A 19,773-nucleotide genomic window follows, 5' to 3' on the forward strand; every position below is an offset into this window, starting at 1 on the left:
GGAAAGTTCTCCACGAAACTGAAATGTAGAAATTGGTTTAAGCAAGAGATTCCTGGCTCCCTAGGACAAATTGCAGGCTTTGCTCCCTCATCTACTACTTTTTCTCTGGGTTTTTTTATGTGTATCTTCCCCTTGATTACTCAATCAGAAACAGAGGAAAACGAGTGTAAAAGGAAACGCTGACTATTTTACAAACGTCTCCAAATGATGAAATAAACAAAACAAAAACAAAGGAAATATTTTTTCCTCTACGCTTTCAGTTATTCTAGAAGCTGCTTGTAACACTGGTTAAGTAAAAGCTATTACATCACAGGTGTAATTTTACACTAGAGAGTAGCTTTTTATGCTAAACACACACAATCCATGCAAATACAGGTGAATTTTTATCTGAGACGTGACACATTGCATACTCAGTACACAAACACCGCAAACTGCCAGAGATGTAGCGAAGGGAGATGAATACTGCGGGCACTAGACTTGCCTTGGGGACCTCTCCCCCCTGCCCTGAGCCCTTGCATCACCCTGTGGTTTGCTCAAATATAGACTGTCATTTTGATGGTCTGAGTGGGATCCAGCTTGTGCATTGCTCTTGCGGCATGCGCAATCTTTTTCTAATGGATGGCATTAAAATCAGAAAATGAGTACTTGGGAGTTATATAATTGCTTGTTCACTGGCCTCTTTTTTTTTTTTCTCCTCTCTTTCTCCCGACAGAGATTTATACTTTGACCACAAATATTTTCCTAAGGTTGATAACTTTGTATAAAACGTATGAGTTCCTAAGCAAACAAACCTGTCAGGTGCCTAGAGGCCATGTAAAATGCAAGATGAAAAAAACAGAGGGGAGAGCAACTGCCTATTGTTAAGTGGCATATTTCACTGTAACAAAACCAAGAGAATAATTTTAAACAATGGAAAGCTGGCTTTCATTTAGAATAGCTTAAATTCTAGAATATTTGCACATGCTTGACTTTGCCCGTTGATTTCTGTTCTCTTTAGTGCAGCTCCTGATCTGCTTAGCCCCCAAGACTGGCTAAACCTCTGCAGTCACAGCCCTCGGCCGCGGTTTGCGGCGTGAGCTGGTTCTCCGCAGCCCTCGCTCCTTGGCAGCAGCCTCAGCTTCAGTGCCATTTCCCCATCAGCGGGAACGCCGGATGACCGCAGGGAGCTCTGACCCCAGGCAGCGCCCTGGCTTCAGGGGATGGAGGTTCCCCGAACAGACCTTCCTGGGGGACGAGGCAGAAATGCCAGCACAACGTCCCCGAGGAAGCCTTGCCCCCCCTGCCCCAAGACAGTCGGTCATTGCCCGACACCAGCAGGCCGGGGAGCCCCGGAGGGCCGGCTGGTTCCCTCCTCAGCGCTGGTTCCGCCAGGCCGGCCAGGACACCCCTCAGCACCGGGAGCCGGGCCCGGCCCGGCCCGGCCTGAGCGAAACACGGCAACCGCCTGCGCAGGCGACGCCAGCCTGAAGCAGCCCGTCACGCTGCCTCGGGCCCAGCCCGCCGCCGGTCGGTGCCGTGGGCTGTTCGGGCGGCGCGCGTCCCGCTCGGGGGCCTTCCACGCGCCCGGGGAAAGAGCTGAGACGGCTGGGGGTAAGGGGGGGGGGCGGGCACAGCGTCAGCCGCCGCCATAGACCGCCGGTGGGGACCCACCGACTGACAGAGCGCCCCGCCCCACCCCGCGTGGGGCGGGGCCAGACGCAGCGCCCGCCGCCGATTTGTGCTCTGGGGCCGGCCCCGCGCTTCCATTGGCCGTACTGCGCTGTCACTCTCGCCGGCAGCGGCGGTATCAGGGGGCTGGACTTCCTCGTTGCCGTGGCGGCAGCGGCGGGGTCGGTGGCAGGTGAGCGGTGGGGAGCGGGGCCACGAACGCCGGGGAACGGGTCGGCGGTAGCTGCTTGCGCCGGGCGCTCTGCTCGGTGCGGTCAGAGCCTCGCCAAGGTGGGCCCGGGCCCGTTATGCTGGGGCCTGGCCTGGCGAGGCGACTGCCGGGTGAGGGAGAGCTCGGCTCCCCGGCGGGGCCGCCGGTAGGGCTGCTGCCGGTCCTGGTACCGAAGGGATGTGGGGGGAGGGGGAGGCGGGGCGGCAGCGTGAGGGTGCGCGGAGCAGCGTGGCGGTATGGCGGAGCCCTACGGGCCCCCCCCGCTCGCCGCCCTCCCTGGCGCAGGACGCGCGTCCCCGGGTGGGGCCTGCCCGGGCCGGTGCGGGGAGCCGGGGGTGGCCGCGGGGCTGCGGCAGGAACCGGTCGGCGCTGCTGCTGGATCACCTGGCGCGGCTGGCTGCCGGGTGGGCAGGGGGTTGCTACCGTGGGGTGCTGGCGTGGGCGGCGGGTGCCCGAGGCCGCTGCCGTCGGTCCCTGGCGCCGGGGGGTCGGTGTGTTCCCCGGAAACGCCGGTCTGGGGGTGGGAAGCGGCAGCGGTAAGCACGGAAGCCAAGGAGCCTGTGTCTGGGTTGGAGGAAGGGAGGTGTTCTTACTGGGATTGCAAAATGGAGATGATGTGGGTCCTGTTTAATCTTATTTATTAAATGTGTTCTATGGGGACAGCTCTTGCTGAGGGGATGTGGTTATACAATGGTAATGCTTGCTTTATGCTTTAACCCATTCACTGTTACACCTTGCGTTCTCTTGCTCTGTAGCTTGGTCTACATTGGACATTGAGTTGGAGTAAAAGGAAGAAGAAAGCGGGCTTGGAGGCTTAGTGGCAGAAAGAAGCAGTAAATTCCTTCATTATTGGGCAATGCTGATAAAAGGAGCACATTTGCTAGCTGAAATCTCACAAACAACAAGGAAGGAAAAAACTTGTTTATTCATGCCCTGCCAGTTGGCAGATCTCTCTGTTTAGAGAGTGTTCAGCCTTGGTGTTGCTTGTTGCAAGCACAATATTTACTTAACTAACTTCCCCAGAAACAGTGCAGTTGTGGTCACAGCTGTGGCTTTAGAATATGCTTGTACGATTGTGTAAAGAGACTGTGTATGTCATGATAGCTATTAAAAAGAAAGAAAACCCCAAAAGGCAAAATAAAACACATCCTGTCATGATCTTACACGCAGCGTTATTATTTTACCAAACCACCAGAGTTGTCTTCTCACTGAAGGATATATACTTAGTATGTCAGCTGAGCCTTATTATAGCAGAGGGTGGATCTTCTACCCACAATAGATTTCTTCAAAATATTCCAAACAGTGTGAGGTTTTCTTATCTCTAGCTGTGCTGTGTACATCCTTCACTGTTTTGGTGGTGCATTATTCCTGGAATGCGAGGGTTTGAGGATGTTTGGTTATACCTTCCTTTCCCTCCCCCCCCCCCTTTTTTTTTTATTATATATAGGGAGTCTCTGCAAATGACCGGCTTTGCTGCATTGCATCTGTTCTTATCTCTAAAACACGAATACCAAGCTGGCTGTGTTGTGATTTGTGAAGAACAGGAATAGGTGATGTGGTTGGTTACTGCAGCTCTTGTGCTTTTTACAATCCAATTTTTAAGAGAGACTGGGAACTTTAAGGCCCTAACTGATGCATTAAAAAAAAAAACAAACCTTCCTTAAGAGTTTGTCCTCTGAAGGTAGAAATTAAAACTTTAAGGTGTTTTGAGCTGAACACTAGTAATAATTAGTCACTTTTAAAATTTCAGATAAGTGAATATAAACCTTATCTATATTTTATGTGTGTGTGCAGACATGTCTATGTCAGTGTGGGCCCACACTAGAAACTTTTTATATAAATTGTTTTAGTATAAGGAGGGTATGCAGCTTGTAGAGGTAGCTTGCAGTGTAACATGCATTTTTTACTTTCTCGACTATCTTAAAGAAGAGTCACTGCCTTAACCAGATTGGAAACTGAGTGTGAAACTCATTTGAAGCTTTATTGTGTTTCAGGACACAGCTTTTACTTGAACATACGATGTATTAAGACTCGCAGCAGCTTGGGGGGTGGGGGGGAGGAGAGAAAACCAAATATTAAAACAGTTGTGGTTTTAGAAATGTGCTATGTCTTCAAAATAAATAAAATAAAAATGTCTCACCAGGCCACTGGAAAATATTTAGCTGTGCCCATACACTCAAATGGAAAGTGGCTATTGGTTTTCCCTCTTGAGTGGAAAGTGCTGCTCTGTCCCCTTGGAATAGAGCTGCACAGGGATTTATCAGCAAAATGTTTGGGGTATGGGGTTGGGATTCAAGGGAGATCACTTCAAAAAAAAAAAAAAAAACCTAACCAAAAATCTAGTTAAGACCAGATTTTCTAAAGGGTCTGGCATGTCTCATTGTCTGCCATACGGATTGTTAAACTTCAGGGTGCCTCAGAAAATCTGGCCACTGGCATGAACAAGGGTTGAACTCCTCTGAAATATCACCCTAGCGTGCATATGAACTACTGGGAGTTTGAACTCTTCCTGTTTTAAATAGTATCTTACCCAGAGGAAAAAAACATTGCTTACCACTCATGTCATATCCCCCTGCCCATTACAGCAACTTTTTGTGTGGAATATGAACACAAGGAAAATAATTAAAGTATTTTTAGCATTTTAAATTAGCACTAGGAAAGATGACTTTAGTCTATGGGGAGCAGACTGTTCAGGAACCCTTTTAGAAAGGTATCCCAAATTAATATTTAGCTCATGTTGTACAATGTCATTGTAGTTCACGTTGTATAGTGGTGAATTTTTCTCAGCTCAAAGGTAACATCCACTTATACTAGCAGGGAATGTGATCTTTGGATCTTTAGGTTTGTTGCTATTGTGCTGCTTATAACTTCATAACAAGGTAATTCCCCAGGCTGAGAGAAATGGCAGTCCCAGATTTCTGCTGTTTCAGATGTCAGTTTTGAAGTGATTCCCTGCCTTGGTGTTGCCACCTTCAGGGTGTTGCTTATGCTGGTTTTTTTTTTTGAGATAGAACATGAAGTTCACTATAAATATAGCAGTTGTGTCATTTAAAGCATACGCGTGCACTTTAATTTTACTGCGTCCCACGGCATTCCTATTCTTAGTGTAGGAAATAGCATAGCCAGCATAGAGGGTATCTTCCATCAGCCTTTTGTGCTGAGGGCAACCAAGTACAGAGTGTACACAACAACTGATTTAACTAGACAGAGCCTTGCAACCTTCTGCTTTTTCCTCTGGGTGCTTTGGAGCTGGCCACTGATAAGCACATGTGTGGATGTGAATGAATTGAATTATGCTATAAAGGAGCAAGGGCTGTTAGAGATAAATGGGATTCATAGCATGCTTTAAAGCACCTAATAAGAGATCCTAGTAAATAGTTTGTGGTAGGAAATTGTGGCAATGATGAAGTACAACTGAGAAAATCCAATCTTCTCCCTCCCATCCAGCTCAGCCCTGCATCAGTGGAAGGGACCACACCTGACTGTGTGGCCACAGCTGACAGGCAAGGATACTGGGGTAAGAGATGAACACCCGTTGCTTAGGGCTTAGATTAGGAAGGGCTTCATTGCTTAATACCTAGAGCTTGAATTAGCAGCAGGCTTTGGAAAGAAACTGAATGCATGCATTTCCTATCCACTCAGAGCGGAAGAAGGAATCTTGTTTCCTTGAGGAACTTTTGGTGCTTCAAGGGTTACTTTCTGCTTTTTGATCCTGTGCTGAGGTAGTAAATGCTGCTGCTGTAAATTGCCTTAGCTTAAAACTTGACATGGTGAGTCATAAGACTTGATGTCTCAGATCTTTCATTTTCTTCTCTTCTTTCCTCATCCTTTTACAAAAAAAAGCTTTAATCAGTTTCTGGCTCAAGCAGAGGAGTTCTCAATATTAGTATAACGTGTTTAACAAATACCCCAAACCTATTGAGATTAGGAGTGACAAGGGAGTGTTACTAAAATCTTTCACATGCTTCTTCTGGAATGAGAGCTGTTTCCCTCCCCTTGGCTTTTATGCATTAGCATCCTGTTGTCATTATCAAGTTCAGGCTGAGTAATTCATTGGACCTTTTATATTGCTGTGGGGTTGGGTTTTTTTTTTTCCTTCCCGTGTTACCCTATTCTCTGAAATCCCTGACTTCCACTGAGCACAGCACAAAAGATAACACCTGACTGCTGGCAAGTTGCATCCATGTTATCTGTCCATTGCTGTTGGGGCCAAGCTGTCAGTGTGCTGCTCCATGCAAACTGCTGCTTCTTGGGAAATTCTTGCTGCAGTTTAGGGATGAGTGTGTGCATGCATACATGTGCATATTTGGGTTGCAAGAATGTGTTCAGTTGAGCAAAATACTTCTTAATCTGGATTCATCAGAAATTATACAGTTCTGCATTGGCCAGTACACAACAAATACTATGTTGGTCTGTTCAGGACTAGTCTGACCACCTCTGAGGTAATTTTTGAAGACTACTTTAAGCAGTGGTCCCAAACATGGCACTAATTCTAAAAGTCCAGATTTGGACCCATTAGTCTAAAAAAGCATTACAGTTGGTTTGGAGTTGATTGATTTTGTTTTTTTGAAGCAGAGTAGTTTTGCTGAAATAACAGTTCAGGTCTGCTGGGTTTCAGATGGAGATGGCCAGGGCATGAAGGTGCTGACTCAGTACCTGAGCTGTCTTGATTCCTCTTTGTGTAATGGTGGAAATCCCTTTTTACCATCAGCTTACAAGCCTGACAGTCATGCAGGAAATGCCTTTTCTGGTTGTTTCCACCTCCTGCTCTGAGCAGCTTATCTCTGTAGGATCACTTGTCGATTACTTGCTTCATTCACATTCCTTCCCCTGTTTCCCTTACCCAGGAAGGATACATGACTTGCTGAAAAAAGAGAAAATGCTATGCTGGGGATACTCATCTTTTGGACAAGCTGGGATAGGTAGCAACCTCCAGGTCATCATTCCTGAACCACAGGTGTATGGATTCATTCATGACAGAAATGTCAAGGAGGTGGCATGTGGAGGAAACCACTCTGTGTTCCTGTTGGAAGATGGGGAAGTGTATACCTGTGGCTTGAACACCAAAGGCCAACTGGGGCATGACTGTGAAGGAAGCAAGCCCGGTAAGTCAGCTTTTTATATGTATTTCAAATTGTCTTGAAGCTGGTGGACTGAGATTGTTGAAGTTGCTTCGTGTTGATTGCTGTGGAGCTGGGGCAGCTAACAGAGCTGAAGATCATGTGTCATAACACAGTAATGATGCTGAATGATATTTGCTGGCTCTGGAAAGCTAAAGCTGAGCAGCACGGGTGGGGAGACAGGTCTCCTCAGTTTGTCTGGGAAATGCATCAAAACAGAGCAAGTGCAGATGGTCTCAGGGCAGATTTTGTTATTTGGCATTATGTTGCCTTTTTATAAAAGGGAAAGGGCCATAAGTCACAAGTGTCTTGTGCTTTGTCTTTCCAATTGTCCTGCATCCTTATGCCTACTCTTGTTCAGTTATTGTTGGAAACTTTCTCGTTTACCTCAGACTAGATGTGTGTTGAGTGTAGCTGTAGAGAACAAACTTGCTTTTGGCCAAGGGGGTTCAAATTTTGCTTTCCCCTCTTGGAAATGCCTTGTCGACTTGTGCTTTCTCCCCTTCATGCTTTCTTAATCTAGAAGAAGGTCATTGTAACCTTGCGTTCCCCAGACTCAAACTGCACTTTCTTCATTGTGTACCAACAGGGAGAACCTATATGTGCAGAACCGCAGGCAGCTAATGTCTCTCTTTCCCAGGGTGACAGAGTAGTTTAATTGTGTATTGTTATTCTGAGAAACCCTGAACACTTTCTTATGGAGTTTCTTTTGAATGTTGGCCTTCCAGTTAACTTCTTGGGGTTTGGCATGTGGTAAAGATACAGGTTTTTCTGTTTCCACAATATAATAAAAATCCCTCTGTGGGTAATTACAGCAATAAGACATCATCTTTCCTCAAATTGCTGGCTACCCTCTGTAGGACTCAGGGCTTCTGTAGCATACCTTATTGCATGACAAATGAGATGTGTACAATATAACCACAGTTTCTTATGTAGTATGTGTAAATCTGACCTAATTCCATTACTACTTTTTTCTGTCAGTGTCTTTTGTCTGTTTCTCTCAAGCATGAGGTGATAGATGTGGGATGCTGAGTGTCAGTGATGCTGGATTAGAGGAGTTGATCTTGACTCTGCTTTTGAATCTCTTGCTTCTTCTAAATGTGGTTTCCAGACAGTTATTAAGCAGTCAGGATTATCAGAAGTGCTTAAGTCCTCTCTGTGCACAACCACTGTTCGTCTTCTGAGGACTTGTAAACTTAGGCCCTTGAATTAATGAGATGCTTAGTAAAAGAAAGCCAAGCCTATGGAATATTCCACCTGGCCTGATAAGGTTACTTTGTCCTGCAAGTCCCCTAACTAGCTGAGTGACTCTAGTGCAGAGGCCCCAGAAATTCAGTACTATTGTTCTGAGTGTTGTAAAGATGTATACACTGAGTACCATCTTTGGGCTAGCCTACTGTTTGCCCATAGAATAAAGCAAGCACAAGATGGTAGTGAAAATGGAGACTTCACAGCGAGTAGATCAGAGCTGGAAATGCTGAATGCTTAAGTGTAGACCTCTAGCAACTAGGTAATTCTGCCTTCTACCTAGGGCTCTAGATGAGGGGTAGTCTGAGATTTGGAAATAAAGTTCTTTGGGTTTGATCCCAAGTGCCATTCTACCCTTTAAATTAAGGGACTCCAAGATGTGACACCAAGTCACAGTTATTCTGAAAATGGTTCTGCAGTGCTGCTCTGGGGAGCCTGTGACCATCCTTGAAAAACCATGTTTCTCTACTGACACATCACTACGCTGTGCCTGTGATGGAGTTTCTCCATCCCAGCTGGGGCCGGTGGGAGGGGTGTGCTGTAAAGTAAGGAACAGCTTTTCTTTTTAGCTCACAGTGAACAGCCACAGCAGTCTTTATGATGACAGTAAACTGGGGGAGAGTTCCATCCCACACACTGCGTTGTGTGGGTCTGCTTTGGGTTGTGGCAATGGGAACTGAATTTCTTAGTCCTCATTTGCAAATAGGAACAAGAAGAATCAAGCCCTCCTCTTTCTTTCCACCACTCCTGCATGGGATGAAAATGACCTTACACCTTCTGTATAGAAAGGTATGTCAAAGATCATCTTACTCTCCATTAGTTGTGGACCTATGAATAAAGCCATGTCTGGTAGGTAGTGAAGATGTATGTGTGGGGTGTAGGGTTAAAGATGAAGGAGAGAAGACTGCCAGCAAGCGTTTGAGGGAGAGAATGGCAGAAATGCCTGGAACTGGGAGCCTTGCAGCTACATCTCTCCAGCCTCTACTGGACAGGGCAGTGTGGGCTGAGGCTTCTTGGTTTTACTGCCTCATGGTTTGATCCTGCCTAGCCTGTGAGGGCAGCTACAAGCAGCTCATGTCTGCCCAGCTCTGGAAGTGAGCAGCATCTCCTGTGGGGAGGCCGTGATACAAAACTGATTGTCCCCTAGAGGCAGACTCTGGAGAGCCCCCTCTGGACTTCAGAAATGCTTACCATGGCCTGCAGAGTGGCTTGGTTGTGTTTGAGAGTAACATCAGGACATGAAAATATGTAGGGGGTCTTGAAACCTTTTGAAGACTATATGAAAATGCTGGATGACTTCAGAGAAGTGGCGTTATCTCCTTCCTGCTGCACATGTCTGTGCTCCTAGGAGGAAACTCCCTTCTACATCTTGTACTTTTTTGTGTGTGTGTACATGGCAGCATAAGCTTCAGCATGCTAAAAACTTCAGTTAGTGTTTTCAGAATATGTGATCATGTTGTTTATCCAAAGAAGGTTATTTCCCAGGCTGATGTCTACTTGTGAATAAAATTCTGGGACTTTGTAATGCACTGAACATGGATCTAACCCTGTTCTCCTTGAAAAGCTTGCAGGTTTTACTAATGCCTTCCAGTGGGAGGAGTTTTGTTTGGAGTGAGTGCTTTTGAAAACTTTGCCTCCCTTTCTTCCCTTGCTACATATCTCAAATAATTTTCTTTCTCTTGTTCTGCTGCCCACTTCCACATATCTGTAGTAGGAGGATTCAATTTTGCTTCTCATTGATGTTTTTGTGAGTAGCATGAAACAGTGGCGTAGAAGTGTGTTTCAGTAATTCCTCTTAGAGGAGCCCTTTAGAGGGCACCTTTTGAAATGAAAGAAACTTGTTAATTAAAAAGCTGTGTTTACTGTCACATCAGCTGAGCTTTGATGCAATGCAGAGACAGGATGGCAACTGGTGAAGTGCTTCTTGTGCCTCTCCACTACAGGGAACAGAAATTACTGGGGGAGTACATGTCACTGAATGAGTATGAGTCAGTAGAGGTTTACTTTCTGGAAGTGCCCCTTCCTTGGATTTTGCATTGTGGTGGTAAGATTAATATTAAAATTGTCTAAGAAGCTTTTCCTAATTAAAAGAACATTCCTTTTGACTACAAGCTAACAGCCTGTGATTGTTTCCAACTCCCCGCTTGTCAGCTAGGGTACTACTGGGTGTGCCACTCCTGTGGGTTCCAAGAGCCATCTCCCTGCACTGCCATGCTATCTACTGTTTCATTCCTCCTTTGAATTGTGGTTAGCAAGCTATGTGAGGAGTCCATCCCTCAGGGGTGGAAACCTAGCTTTGCTAATATTGAAATAATTGTTTTTCTCACCTCTTCTTTTTTTCCCTGAAAAAGTTTATAGTTTGTGTCTCTGCAATCACTTGGTAGAGATGCAGAGCGGGAGACACTGTCCCAGTGTTCTCTCACCATGACCATAGTTAGGACAGCTCAGACAGAAGCTTTATTAATTTCTACTTGCATTGTTATGCACTTGGAGTCCCCGCAGTCTGACAATGCTTTAGGAGAAGCAACTCAGTGATCTTGATTGTGAAGTATTGAGCCAACTGTTCTGCAAAATCAGTCTGAATTTGCATTCATTTCCTGAGCATCATCAGATGCTAACATATGTTATATCTCTAATGGGCAGTGATATAACTTTGTACTGCAGTAGTTTTAGGAAACAACTTATTCTCCATAACTACACTGAAATTTCTACTTCAGCCCTGTAATTTCAGTTGGATTGATTTTTCTTCAGGTCTGACATGTCTTGACTCCCTGTGATGATTCTTAGGTAAGTGTTTTATCTGAATGCATGCATATGCTGGGGAACAAAAGACAGGTTCAGGTATGTAAGGTGAAGGCTCTTTTGGGCTGATTGTAGAGGAGTCTGAAATAACTAGCTGGTTGTTAGCCATTTGTAAAGCTTTAAGAACATGATTGAGTCTGAGATGTGGAACTTGTTTTCTGGTCTAGAGATTTGTTCTCTGCAAGTTATTTGGACTTCATTTGACTTCTAGTGAGAGAACCTGAGCTTTGGTAATTAGTGTCTCAAGAGAGTTACAGGAAAATATCTGGTGCTAAATCTGCTTTGAACCTTTCCTCTGGTAACATACAGCAGACAAAACTATACTTTTTTTTTACCAGATTTCCTGTCTGGATGCAAATGTGCAGGGTAGCATTGCTTCTGTGTGTGGTGTGGAACCTATCTGCTCATAACTGCAGGGTTAGAAATATCATTATGTTCAATCTCTTTCAAAAAGCAGGAAAAAACCCACTACATGATCTAGATCACCTGGATTTCTCTGAACTCAGTCTTACTTTTCAAGCATAAATCCTCTTGTCCTGAACTTCAACACAGGGTTACAGTGACCAGAGACCACACTGTGGCATGCCTGTTAATCAGAAACCCTGTAACAGCTGAGAATTCAGATGTGCAACCTGCTTGGAAGGACAGTGTGTATGGATCTTCCTCTTTTAGCCTCTTCCTGGTGGGTGAGAAGTCAGCCAGGAGGCCCTGAGTGCTCAGGAGACAGAGAGGCAGCAGGGCTTGTGTTTGGAAGCAGCTGTGGAAGCAAGCAGGTTGCAGATGAGGAGGTACGGCTGCTGGATTGAATAGGTAAGGTTCAGAGCTGTGTGCAGGTGGGGTGACAGTGGCAGGAGAATGGTTAGATCCCCCTTCCTCCTTTGTGTGAGGAGTGGAACAAGAAAAAAGAGCTTAAACACTAGTAAGTCCAGGAGGTTCCACTAAGCAGGCTTTTCACAGGGGATATGAGACAGTTTTGTCCCTGTTTGGGCATGGAGCTGAGGCTCAGCACATGCTATTGCAACACTTCTCAAGTGCTGTGGTCTGGAAGAGTAAGTAGTGCTTTGCAGTTATGTTTTTCTCTACACCCCCAAAGCAGAGATGTGTGCTGTAAAAGATGTGGTAGAGGCATGGCAGCCCTGCTCATAGGCATTGGTCCTGCCAAAGGCTGGGAGGAGGTGCGTGGAGATGAGGGTGCTGAGGGATCTGCAGGGAGGGATGGAGCTGTCTGGGGGACAGAGCCCTCTGCAGAGTCAGGCCTTTGCTGTTGGCCTGCAGCAGCTGACTTTAAACCAGGAAAAACAATAAAGGAAGGATGAGGGCACAATTTATGTTTCAACACCTATTTTAAATGTTTTTATAAAAAGTCAGATTATTAAACTGCAGACCTTGTAGAGTCAGATATGTTCGTTGGTACTCATCCTTTTCCCTCCTTTGCTCACAGGATCTGACCAAGCTATTTGAGGTTGTTATGCCTCCACTAGTGATTGCAGCAATTTTCAGCAATGTGGATTTGCATTATTATGGTATGTTATCTCAGCTGCAAACTGGTGCAATTTGGGCTTCAGGATGATATTAGGTTTCAAAATTAGACTAGATTTAAAAATTACTTCATTTAGAAACAATATGTATATGGTCAAATAAGAAATAAAATCAAAGGAAGTGCTTTCCCTTAGATATCTTAAATATGGATGACTATGTTGAATTGGTTGGCTGAGGGCTCTGAATATGCCAGATACTTATAGTGGGCTGTTTTAAAATTTGCATGCTCTGGATCATGAGAACTGACTTCTACCAATACTCTCTGAGACCACAGGATTAGGAGGGCCTAAACTGAGGAGAGATAAGGCTCTCTAGGACAACCTAAACCAGTAGAAATCTGGTTTCTTGTCAGTAAAGAAATTCATAGTCTGAGCCTGAAACAGCTGTAATGCATTCTGAGATGTAACTTTGAAGTGCTGTCTCTTAAAGCACATGTGTTGTTATAACCATTAGATTTCTCTCAATTTCGCTTTGAGGTGTGAAAACAAGAGTGAGCCCAGGGAAGCAAGATACTTTTTTTTTTTAAATCAGTACAGCTTATTTTACTGAGGACATGAGGGACACTTTTAATGTCTCGTCTCAAAAGGCAGAGCTGCAGTAGAAATGACCAGCTTTTTGCCCTTTAATTGGGGGTTTGTAGGGCAGTTCAGCAACCTAAACTTGCATTTATCGTGGTCGTATTTGTTGTTCCTGTATCGTGTACTATCCAGAGGCTTTCTGAAGGTGCAACAGAAATAAAGGCTGTCCCCGTGCCTGGCTTGGAAGGAATGTGGAACCCTGGCATTGGCATGGTGTGTGGCACTAATGACTGTCCCTTCTCCTGCAATCATGCTGAAGCTGGAAGACAGGCTCAGGATAAAATGGAAGGGTAGCTCTGTGTGTGGTGCAGGAAGAGGACAGGAAAGAACCTGGAGGTTATAGATGCAAATTTTCTGAATGTCCCAACCTTTGGGTAGTCAGAATAGTTGCCTGTGCTGGACAAAAGTGATGACTTTATTAAGCTGAATGTAGGTGAGGCTGAGTGTCCCAGCTTCTAGGAGAGATTTCAGTAGCTTGGTGGCTGTTGATGCTGGAAATTAATTGTTCTTGTCTTCAAGATGTGTTATGTGACACACACAGATGATGTTATTGATGATGATGATGTTATAACACAATCATTAGGCAGCTTTTGTATAGCTGGGGGTCTATGAATAGACATCAGAAATAAAAATCTCTCCCCACCAACTCCAAAAATTTTATTCTCGCTCCAAATAAAGCAGCTCAGGTGCTTTTCCTCAGTAAAGATGTCTTTTCACTTGCCTTAATGTCATGTGTTTCCTTTGCATGAAAACATGCAGGCATGTATTTTGAGGTCACAAAGCCTGAGTTTGGTAAAGGTGAACATAAAGCATTCTGTATGATTTGATTTTTGAAGTCTTGCAAGAATATGTAGGGGACATTAATCCTGAAGACCCTTTCCTGATGGGAAAGGGGTTGGCTTGTTTTTCAGTGTGTAACTATTAGATGGAAAGACAGAGTTTGACTCTGGCTCATTGTGTGTGCTTGTTGCTTGTTCTGTTGTTGACAGACATCAAATCTTCCAGAAGATGCATAACTATGTCTGACTTTGTTTGACTCAGTCAACATTAAACAGCCTGATACTCCTCCTTAAGCTGTATTGGAAAGATGAATTTATCTCAAAGATCTTTGAATCTTCTTTTTCTCAGAAATCAAATATTTTTGACACTTAAGGCTGCTAGCAAGAAACACTTGTTCCTACAGCACAGCTGTGAAGAAATGCTCACTTTTAACACCTGACCTGCCTATTAAACAGCTGCCTGCCTATATAAATTTACCAAAAAGGAATGTACAGATGCTCATATTGCCTTTTCTCAAAATGTTCTTCAAATATTAGAGAAAATGAATAAATAAACTTTTGTAAATGTTTAATAGGACTGCATTTCCCAGTCACTGTGCTTCTTTGCAGTGATGTATTTTCAAGCAGTATTTGTGAATCTGATGGGGATGTCATTGAAAGCAAGGGCAAGGCTGCTGTACTGAGGCTGCACTGTGCAGGTGTGGCTGTTCAGGAATGTGTGGCTTTGTCCTGCTCCCATGCAAATCACCACAGGATCAAAATAAACGGGAACAGAGTGAGGAGCACACTGAGTGCTTTGGAAAATCACATGCTACTTCATCAAAGCCTGGGGCTGTCACAAGTGAGACTCAGCCAAGTGCAGCTAGCTAGAAAATGTAGTGTCCCTTTTAGAAGAAAATATAAAATGCCTGTGTGAAGTCTAAATGCTTCCTGTTGAGCAAAACTGTTCCAGTAATATGAAAAGATGGCAAAATAGCCCCTGTCCAGAGGCAAAAAGTGGAGCGAAGCCCTTGTGGCTTGCTTGCAGTGTGTATGGTGTATAGCAATGTTTTCTGTCTTGCTGGGACTTGGAGGTGCTTCACTGAGCCCTCTGCTCAGACATGGTCACCTGCTGTGGAAGGACGCTTGTACAGCAGTGATCTGCAGGACTGAGCACAGCAGATGGATAATAGTAAACTCTTATCTTGCTTCCTGGGGTAGTGATTTGCTGCTGACTGAGCCTCAAGGACAGCCTGTAGATGTTCCTGGGTCTTTGTACCTTAAATTCGTTATTGTTTGCCAGCATGTATGCTGGAGGGGGCTGTGTTAAGGCAGCTGAGAAGGGAGCTGTGTTTGGGGGAGTGCTGCAGGGAAGAAATGAGCAGATCTCTCTTCCTTGCAATGCTAGGAGGTGAAAGTGCTGGTATTTAAGCAGAGCTGTCAATTTTATGCTGGTAGCCTTTTTTGTGTTTATAAGATTGGCTCAATAGTTGCCACAGGACTTATGTTAACTTGTCCATGTGGCTACAATGGATTGTAGTGAAGAGCTTATTCTTCCCTTTCCCTGGTCTGCTGTCCATGCTTGTTGCCATTGACCTTTGTCATAGCTCTCAAGATTGCTTTGGCTTTACTTGGGACTTCTCAGGCAGAAATGCAGCTTTGCAGTGTGTAATATGAGCACATCAAATCCATCTCCCTAATTCCTCCTTCCACCTCTGACGTTCATCCTCAGTATGTCACCCTGAGGTCTAGTGCATCCTGCCCATGCTGGAGTTGCTGCCATGGAGCAGTGGCATTTGCTGGGATGCGCATGGTGGACCTCAGGGGTTTCTCAGTGGTCGTGGCCTAGCCGCAGCTTCTGTGCTGCCAGTGGCCAGCCAGCCTGGCCGAGTGACCACCTTGACAGTTACTCTGCAGTAACCTGAAGAAGAATACAGGCACTCTTTGGGTTGCCTGAACATTCATTTTTCCTGTATCTTTCACAAATCTTGGTGCCTTCTCCCTTTGAAAGCTGCCCTTACTTGTTTAGCTCCAGGATCTGAAGGTGGATTTTTCCCTCTGCCAGCTGATGCTTTTGTCAGACTGAAGCCTTCTCTGCCTGCCCAGTCCTTCCCAAGGAGACTTCTCCAGCTGACTCTGCCCATGCTGGTCTATGGTTCCTCAGAGGTGTGTGGAGAAGCTGTCCCCCAAACAAAAGGCAGTGATGTAGGGAAGGAAAGGTTTTCTATGGTGATCCCTGAGGAAGGTGTTTGCTTTCTCAGTGTAGGAATTTGCCTTCACAGCTGTGAGGGGAGTAGCTGGCAAAGCGTATGTGAAATGACACCCTGGGGTGCCACGGTGGCCCCTTGCTTCTTGTTCTTACATTCCTGCCTTAACGTGACCACAGGTGGCTTTATAAAGTAAAGGTCATGCTAATAACTAAACCAGCATCTCTCAAACTGAAGCCTGTAAGTAGCCATGCTAAACAAATTAATGAGCAGTACTGTACATGTTGTGCAGGGAAGCAGTCATCACAGTGAGTGTCATTAGTGTCTGTGGATAAAAGGGGACTGCAGAATTGTCTCTGTTACTTGGAGCTTCTCAGCCTTGACCTATGGACAGTGTTCCCACCACTGTGACCAACAGGGTTCCTGGGAATGTCACCTGCTTTGGTCTGTCCTTTACCATCTTCCCCCTCTTTTTTTTTGTTCAGTGAGTCTCCTCTAGGTTTACATTTCCTCCTTTGTAACCTAACTATCAGAGCCTTATCAGCTTCTGTGCCGCTGTTGCCAGTCTCTCTAATCAGGCTGCTCTTGGTACTGCTCTGCTTTCTGCTGCAAGTGTAGCAGCAGTTCAAAGTTCACAAAAGGAAGCCTCAAGATCTGCGAGTTAGACTTGTAAAACCCAGCCTCCTTGATGATATAGTAAACTTCAATTGTCAAAAGTCAGAGGAAGTTACTTGATGATGTAAACATTAGCGTGCTCCATATGTTAAAGCTTTTGCCCCGTACTAAGAGAAGTTTGAGATTAAGGTGGGCTGCCATACATGGGTGAGACCAGCAGGCAGAAAGCGAGGGCAGCTGTGCTCTCCTGTGGTCTCCTGTGGGGTTTGCTCTTGTAGTCTTCTGCTGTGCAGGTGCAGAGCACAATGTTTCCTACACCCCTGCACGCAGTAGTCTCACGTAGTCTGAACGCAAGACACAACAAGCATGTAATGTCTTCTCAGAGAGGCTTGGCAAGGAGGAGGAAGGCAGCAGTGATGAAGTTATGGGACTGGTGTCAGGCAGGGCGGTTCCAGCTGCCTACTGCCTACATGTTGTGCGTGTCAAATGCCCAGCCATGCCAGAGACTGTCTGCAGTCATGAAGGTGTGTTCCTGAAACTGTCCTTCAGCCCTCGCTTCCTCCCTGTGAGCTGTCCTCTGGTGTTACTGCTGACAAACCACAGCCTGCAGAGGTGGTGTGAGTGAAGCCATAGGAGCAGTTTTAGCTGGCTGGGTTAGATTGTTTTCAAAAGCCCTTGATAGGCAAAATACAGATTTTCTGAAGCTAAGTGGTTTGTAGAGTCTGATTTCTTCCTCCCAGACTCCAGATGTTGTCTGTGGCAGCTGTGAGCATGAGACAGCTAGGTAGTCAGAGTGGAAAATGTGCAGAGGGAAATCAGAGGCTCATTTTTTGGGGCTTTAAAGGAGAGGAAGAAGCAAAAAGGCTCTGACAAACAGCATGATTTTTCCCTCCCCAGTTACCAATTTCTAAGTGGCAGAATCACACTTCCATGGGGATGAGATTTCCTACAGAAGTTGGTGAGTGTACTTTTGCTGCTAATACTGGTAAAAGCATTGAATAGCTAAGATGTTGTTGAAGTTATACTGACAAAAGGAGAAACCTTAATAAGAGGAGGGAGAAATTTTGCATGTACTTCTCTATTAGTGCACTTTGGTTCGCAAGCATTTTAGTTGCTGCACTCTTTTCTCTTTTCCTCTTTGCAGTTTCATTAAAACTCAGACATGCTTTAGCGCTCAGCTGACTTCATTAGGCCTGAAATCATGAAGGTCATCACAGCCTGCAAATACAGCCAGGATGTCCATATGCAGAAATATGAGATGTGCAGGTATGGAGACTGGGGAATCAGCAGTCAGCTGAAGCTTCCTACTTAATTGTCCTGATTTCAACTGGATTAGAGTTCATTTTCTTCCTAGTAGCTGATCTAATGCTGTGGTTTGGATTTGGGGTGAGAATAATGTTAACACACTCATGTTTTAGTTATTGCTAAGCATTCAAGTTTACTGGCCCACCTACAAGGAGGCAGAGGTTACACAAGAAGCTGGGAGGGGACACAGCCAGGAGAGCTGTCTCAAACTGGCCAAAGGGATATTCCATACCATATGATGTCACAGTATATAAACTGGGGGAGCTGGCTGGGGGGCACAGCAGCTTGGGAACCAGCTGGGCATCAATCAGCGGGTAGTGTGCAATTGTGCTGTGCATAACTTGTTTTGTATATTCTATTATTATTCTCTTCCTTTTCTGTCCTATTAAACTGTTTTTATCTCAACCCACAAGTTTTACCTTTTTCTTTTCCAATTCTCTCCCCCATCCCACTGGAGGAGGAGTGGGCAAATGGCTGTGTGGTTGTTTTAGCTGCCTGCCAGGTTAAACCACAACAGCACCCAATGTGGGGCATGAAGGGTTTGAGATAATGACAGCTCTGGCCAGAGTATGTTTAAAACAAATTTGTTACAAGCATCCATTATATTAGTTTAATAGTTGCTGGTCATGATGTTGTATTTGTTCTCAGGGTTGTGTTATATAGTGTCTAGCTTGCTGTGTATGTTCCCTGCAGTGCTGTTTACCATCTCTGCAAGATGGATTAAGGTTAACATTTTGTTGTACTATGTAACACTGGGTTATGATAAAATTACTGTTTGTGAGACTAATCTGGTATTTGTACTTGGCATTGCTGTCATCTCTACTTCAGGAGCCATCTTGCAGAAACTAGTTATAATTACACTCTTTACCTTGTCTCCTTGGAGACCCAATCTGTGGAGGAGACAAGGGGAGAACACTTTGCCCTGCTCTTACCTTCCCCTTCTCCTCCAGGCTAATTACAATAGCTCTGGGATGTTCAAACCAGCATGCTCTTATTATTATTATGTCTCCTGAATGTGTCTCAAGTCCTGTTTAACCCTAAACAACTATTTAAGAATATCACCCAGAGATCTGCCCTGAGGCTGGATAGTCATGGGTGGCATGTGGGAGAACATGAGCAGGTATCTAGAGAACTTCTCACCTCCAATGGTTTGAAACTTCACTCTCAAACAACTACAGGACCCTGATAAAGTGAGAGAATATTTGGGGGGAGGGGGGTGTAGGGGAAGGAATATGCTGTGGCTATTCCAAGGAGGCACAGCTCACTGCACTGTGCTGGGCCCTGGCCACTGTCTACCAAACACCGCTTGATATTATGTGGCACCCTTAGGGAGAAGAAAGGAAAAACAAACCAACAGGCACTGTGGCTACTCAAACCCTGACAACAGGCACTGCAGCTGAACCCAAAAGCCAACCCATGCTGGTATTGGTTGCCTCTATACACAAGAAGAAATGGATGCTAAAGTCAGCTTGTTTAGTAAAGGGTGATGAAGCAGGGCCATCATGAGAACAGGAGGAGGAAGAGGCAGAACTAGAGATAATCACTTGATCTCACAGGTTACTCAGGGACAGGGATAGGCAAAAAGATTTTAGCCATTTCCAGGTGAGCACATCATTACCTGGCTGCTCTGATGCTGGGATAATGGGGCCAGTAGCCTGGAATTAGAGGGTAGGGAAGCTGAGCGGCTGGGATCCCTGCCTAGGAAAGGAGGCATTGACAAAG

General features: G+C 45.3%; 1 protein-coding gene across 10 annotated transcripts in view; it reads left to right on the forward strand.

The window, feature by feature from the left end:
* Window positions 1–1,773: 1,773 nt before the first annotated feature.
* HERC3 (HECT and RLD domain containing E3 ubiquitin protein ligase 3) overlaps window positions 1,774–19,773 on the forward strand; it is a 55,903-nt gene continuing 37,903 nt past the window's right edge. The window contains exons 1-3 of one of the 10 annotated variants that reach the window (XM_054823021.1): window positions 11,743–11,859; window positions 12,491–12,572; window positions 17,644–17,704. In XM_054823021.1, coding sequence (XP_054678996.1) covers window positions 12,552–12,572; window positions 17,644–17,704 — 82 coding nt within the window. In that variant the 5' untranslated portion in view covers window positions 11,743–11,859; window positions 12,491–12,551. The other 9 variants (XM_054823017.1, XM_054823016.1, XM_054823025.1 and 6 more) reach the window with 9 other exon arrangements.

The sequence above is a fragment of the Grus americana genome, chromosome 4 (genome assembly GCF_028858705.1).
Source record: "Grus americana isolate bGruAme1 chromosome 4, bGruAme1.mat, whole genome shotgun sequence".
Lineage (NCBI taxonomy): Eukaryota > Metazoa > Chordata > Aves > Gruiformes > Gruidae > Grus > Grus americana.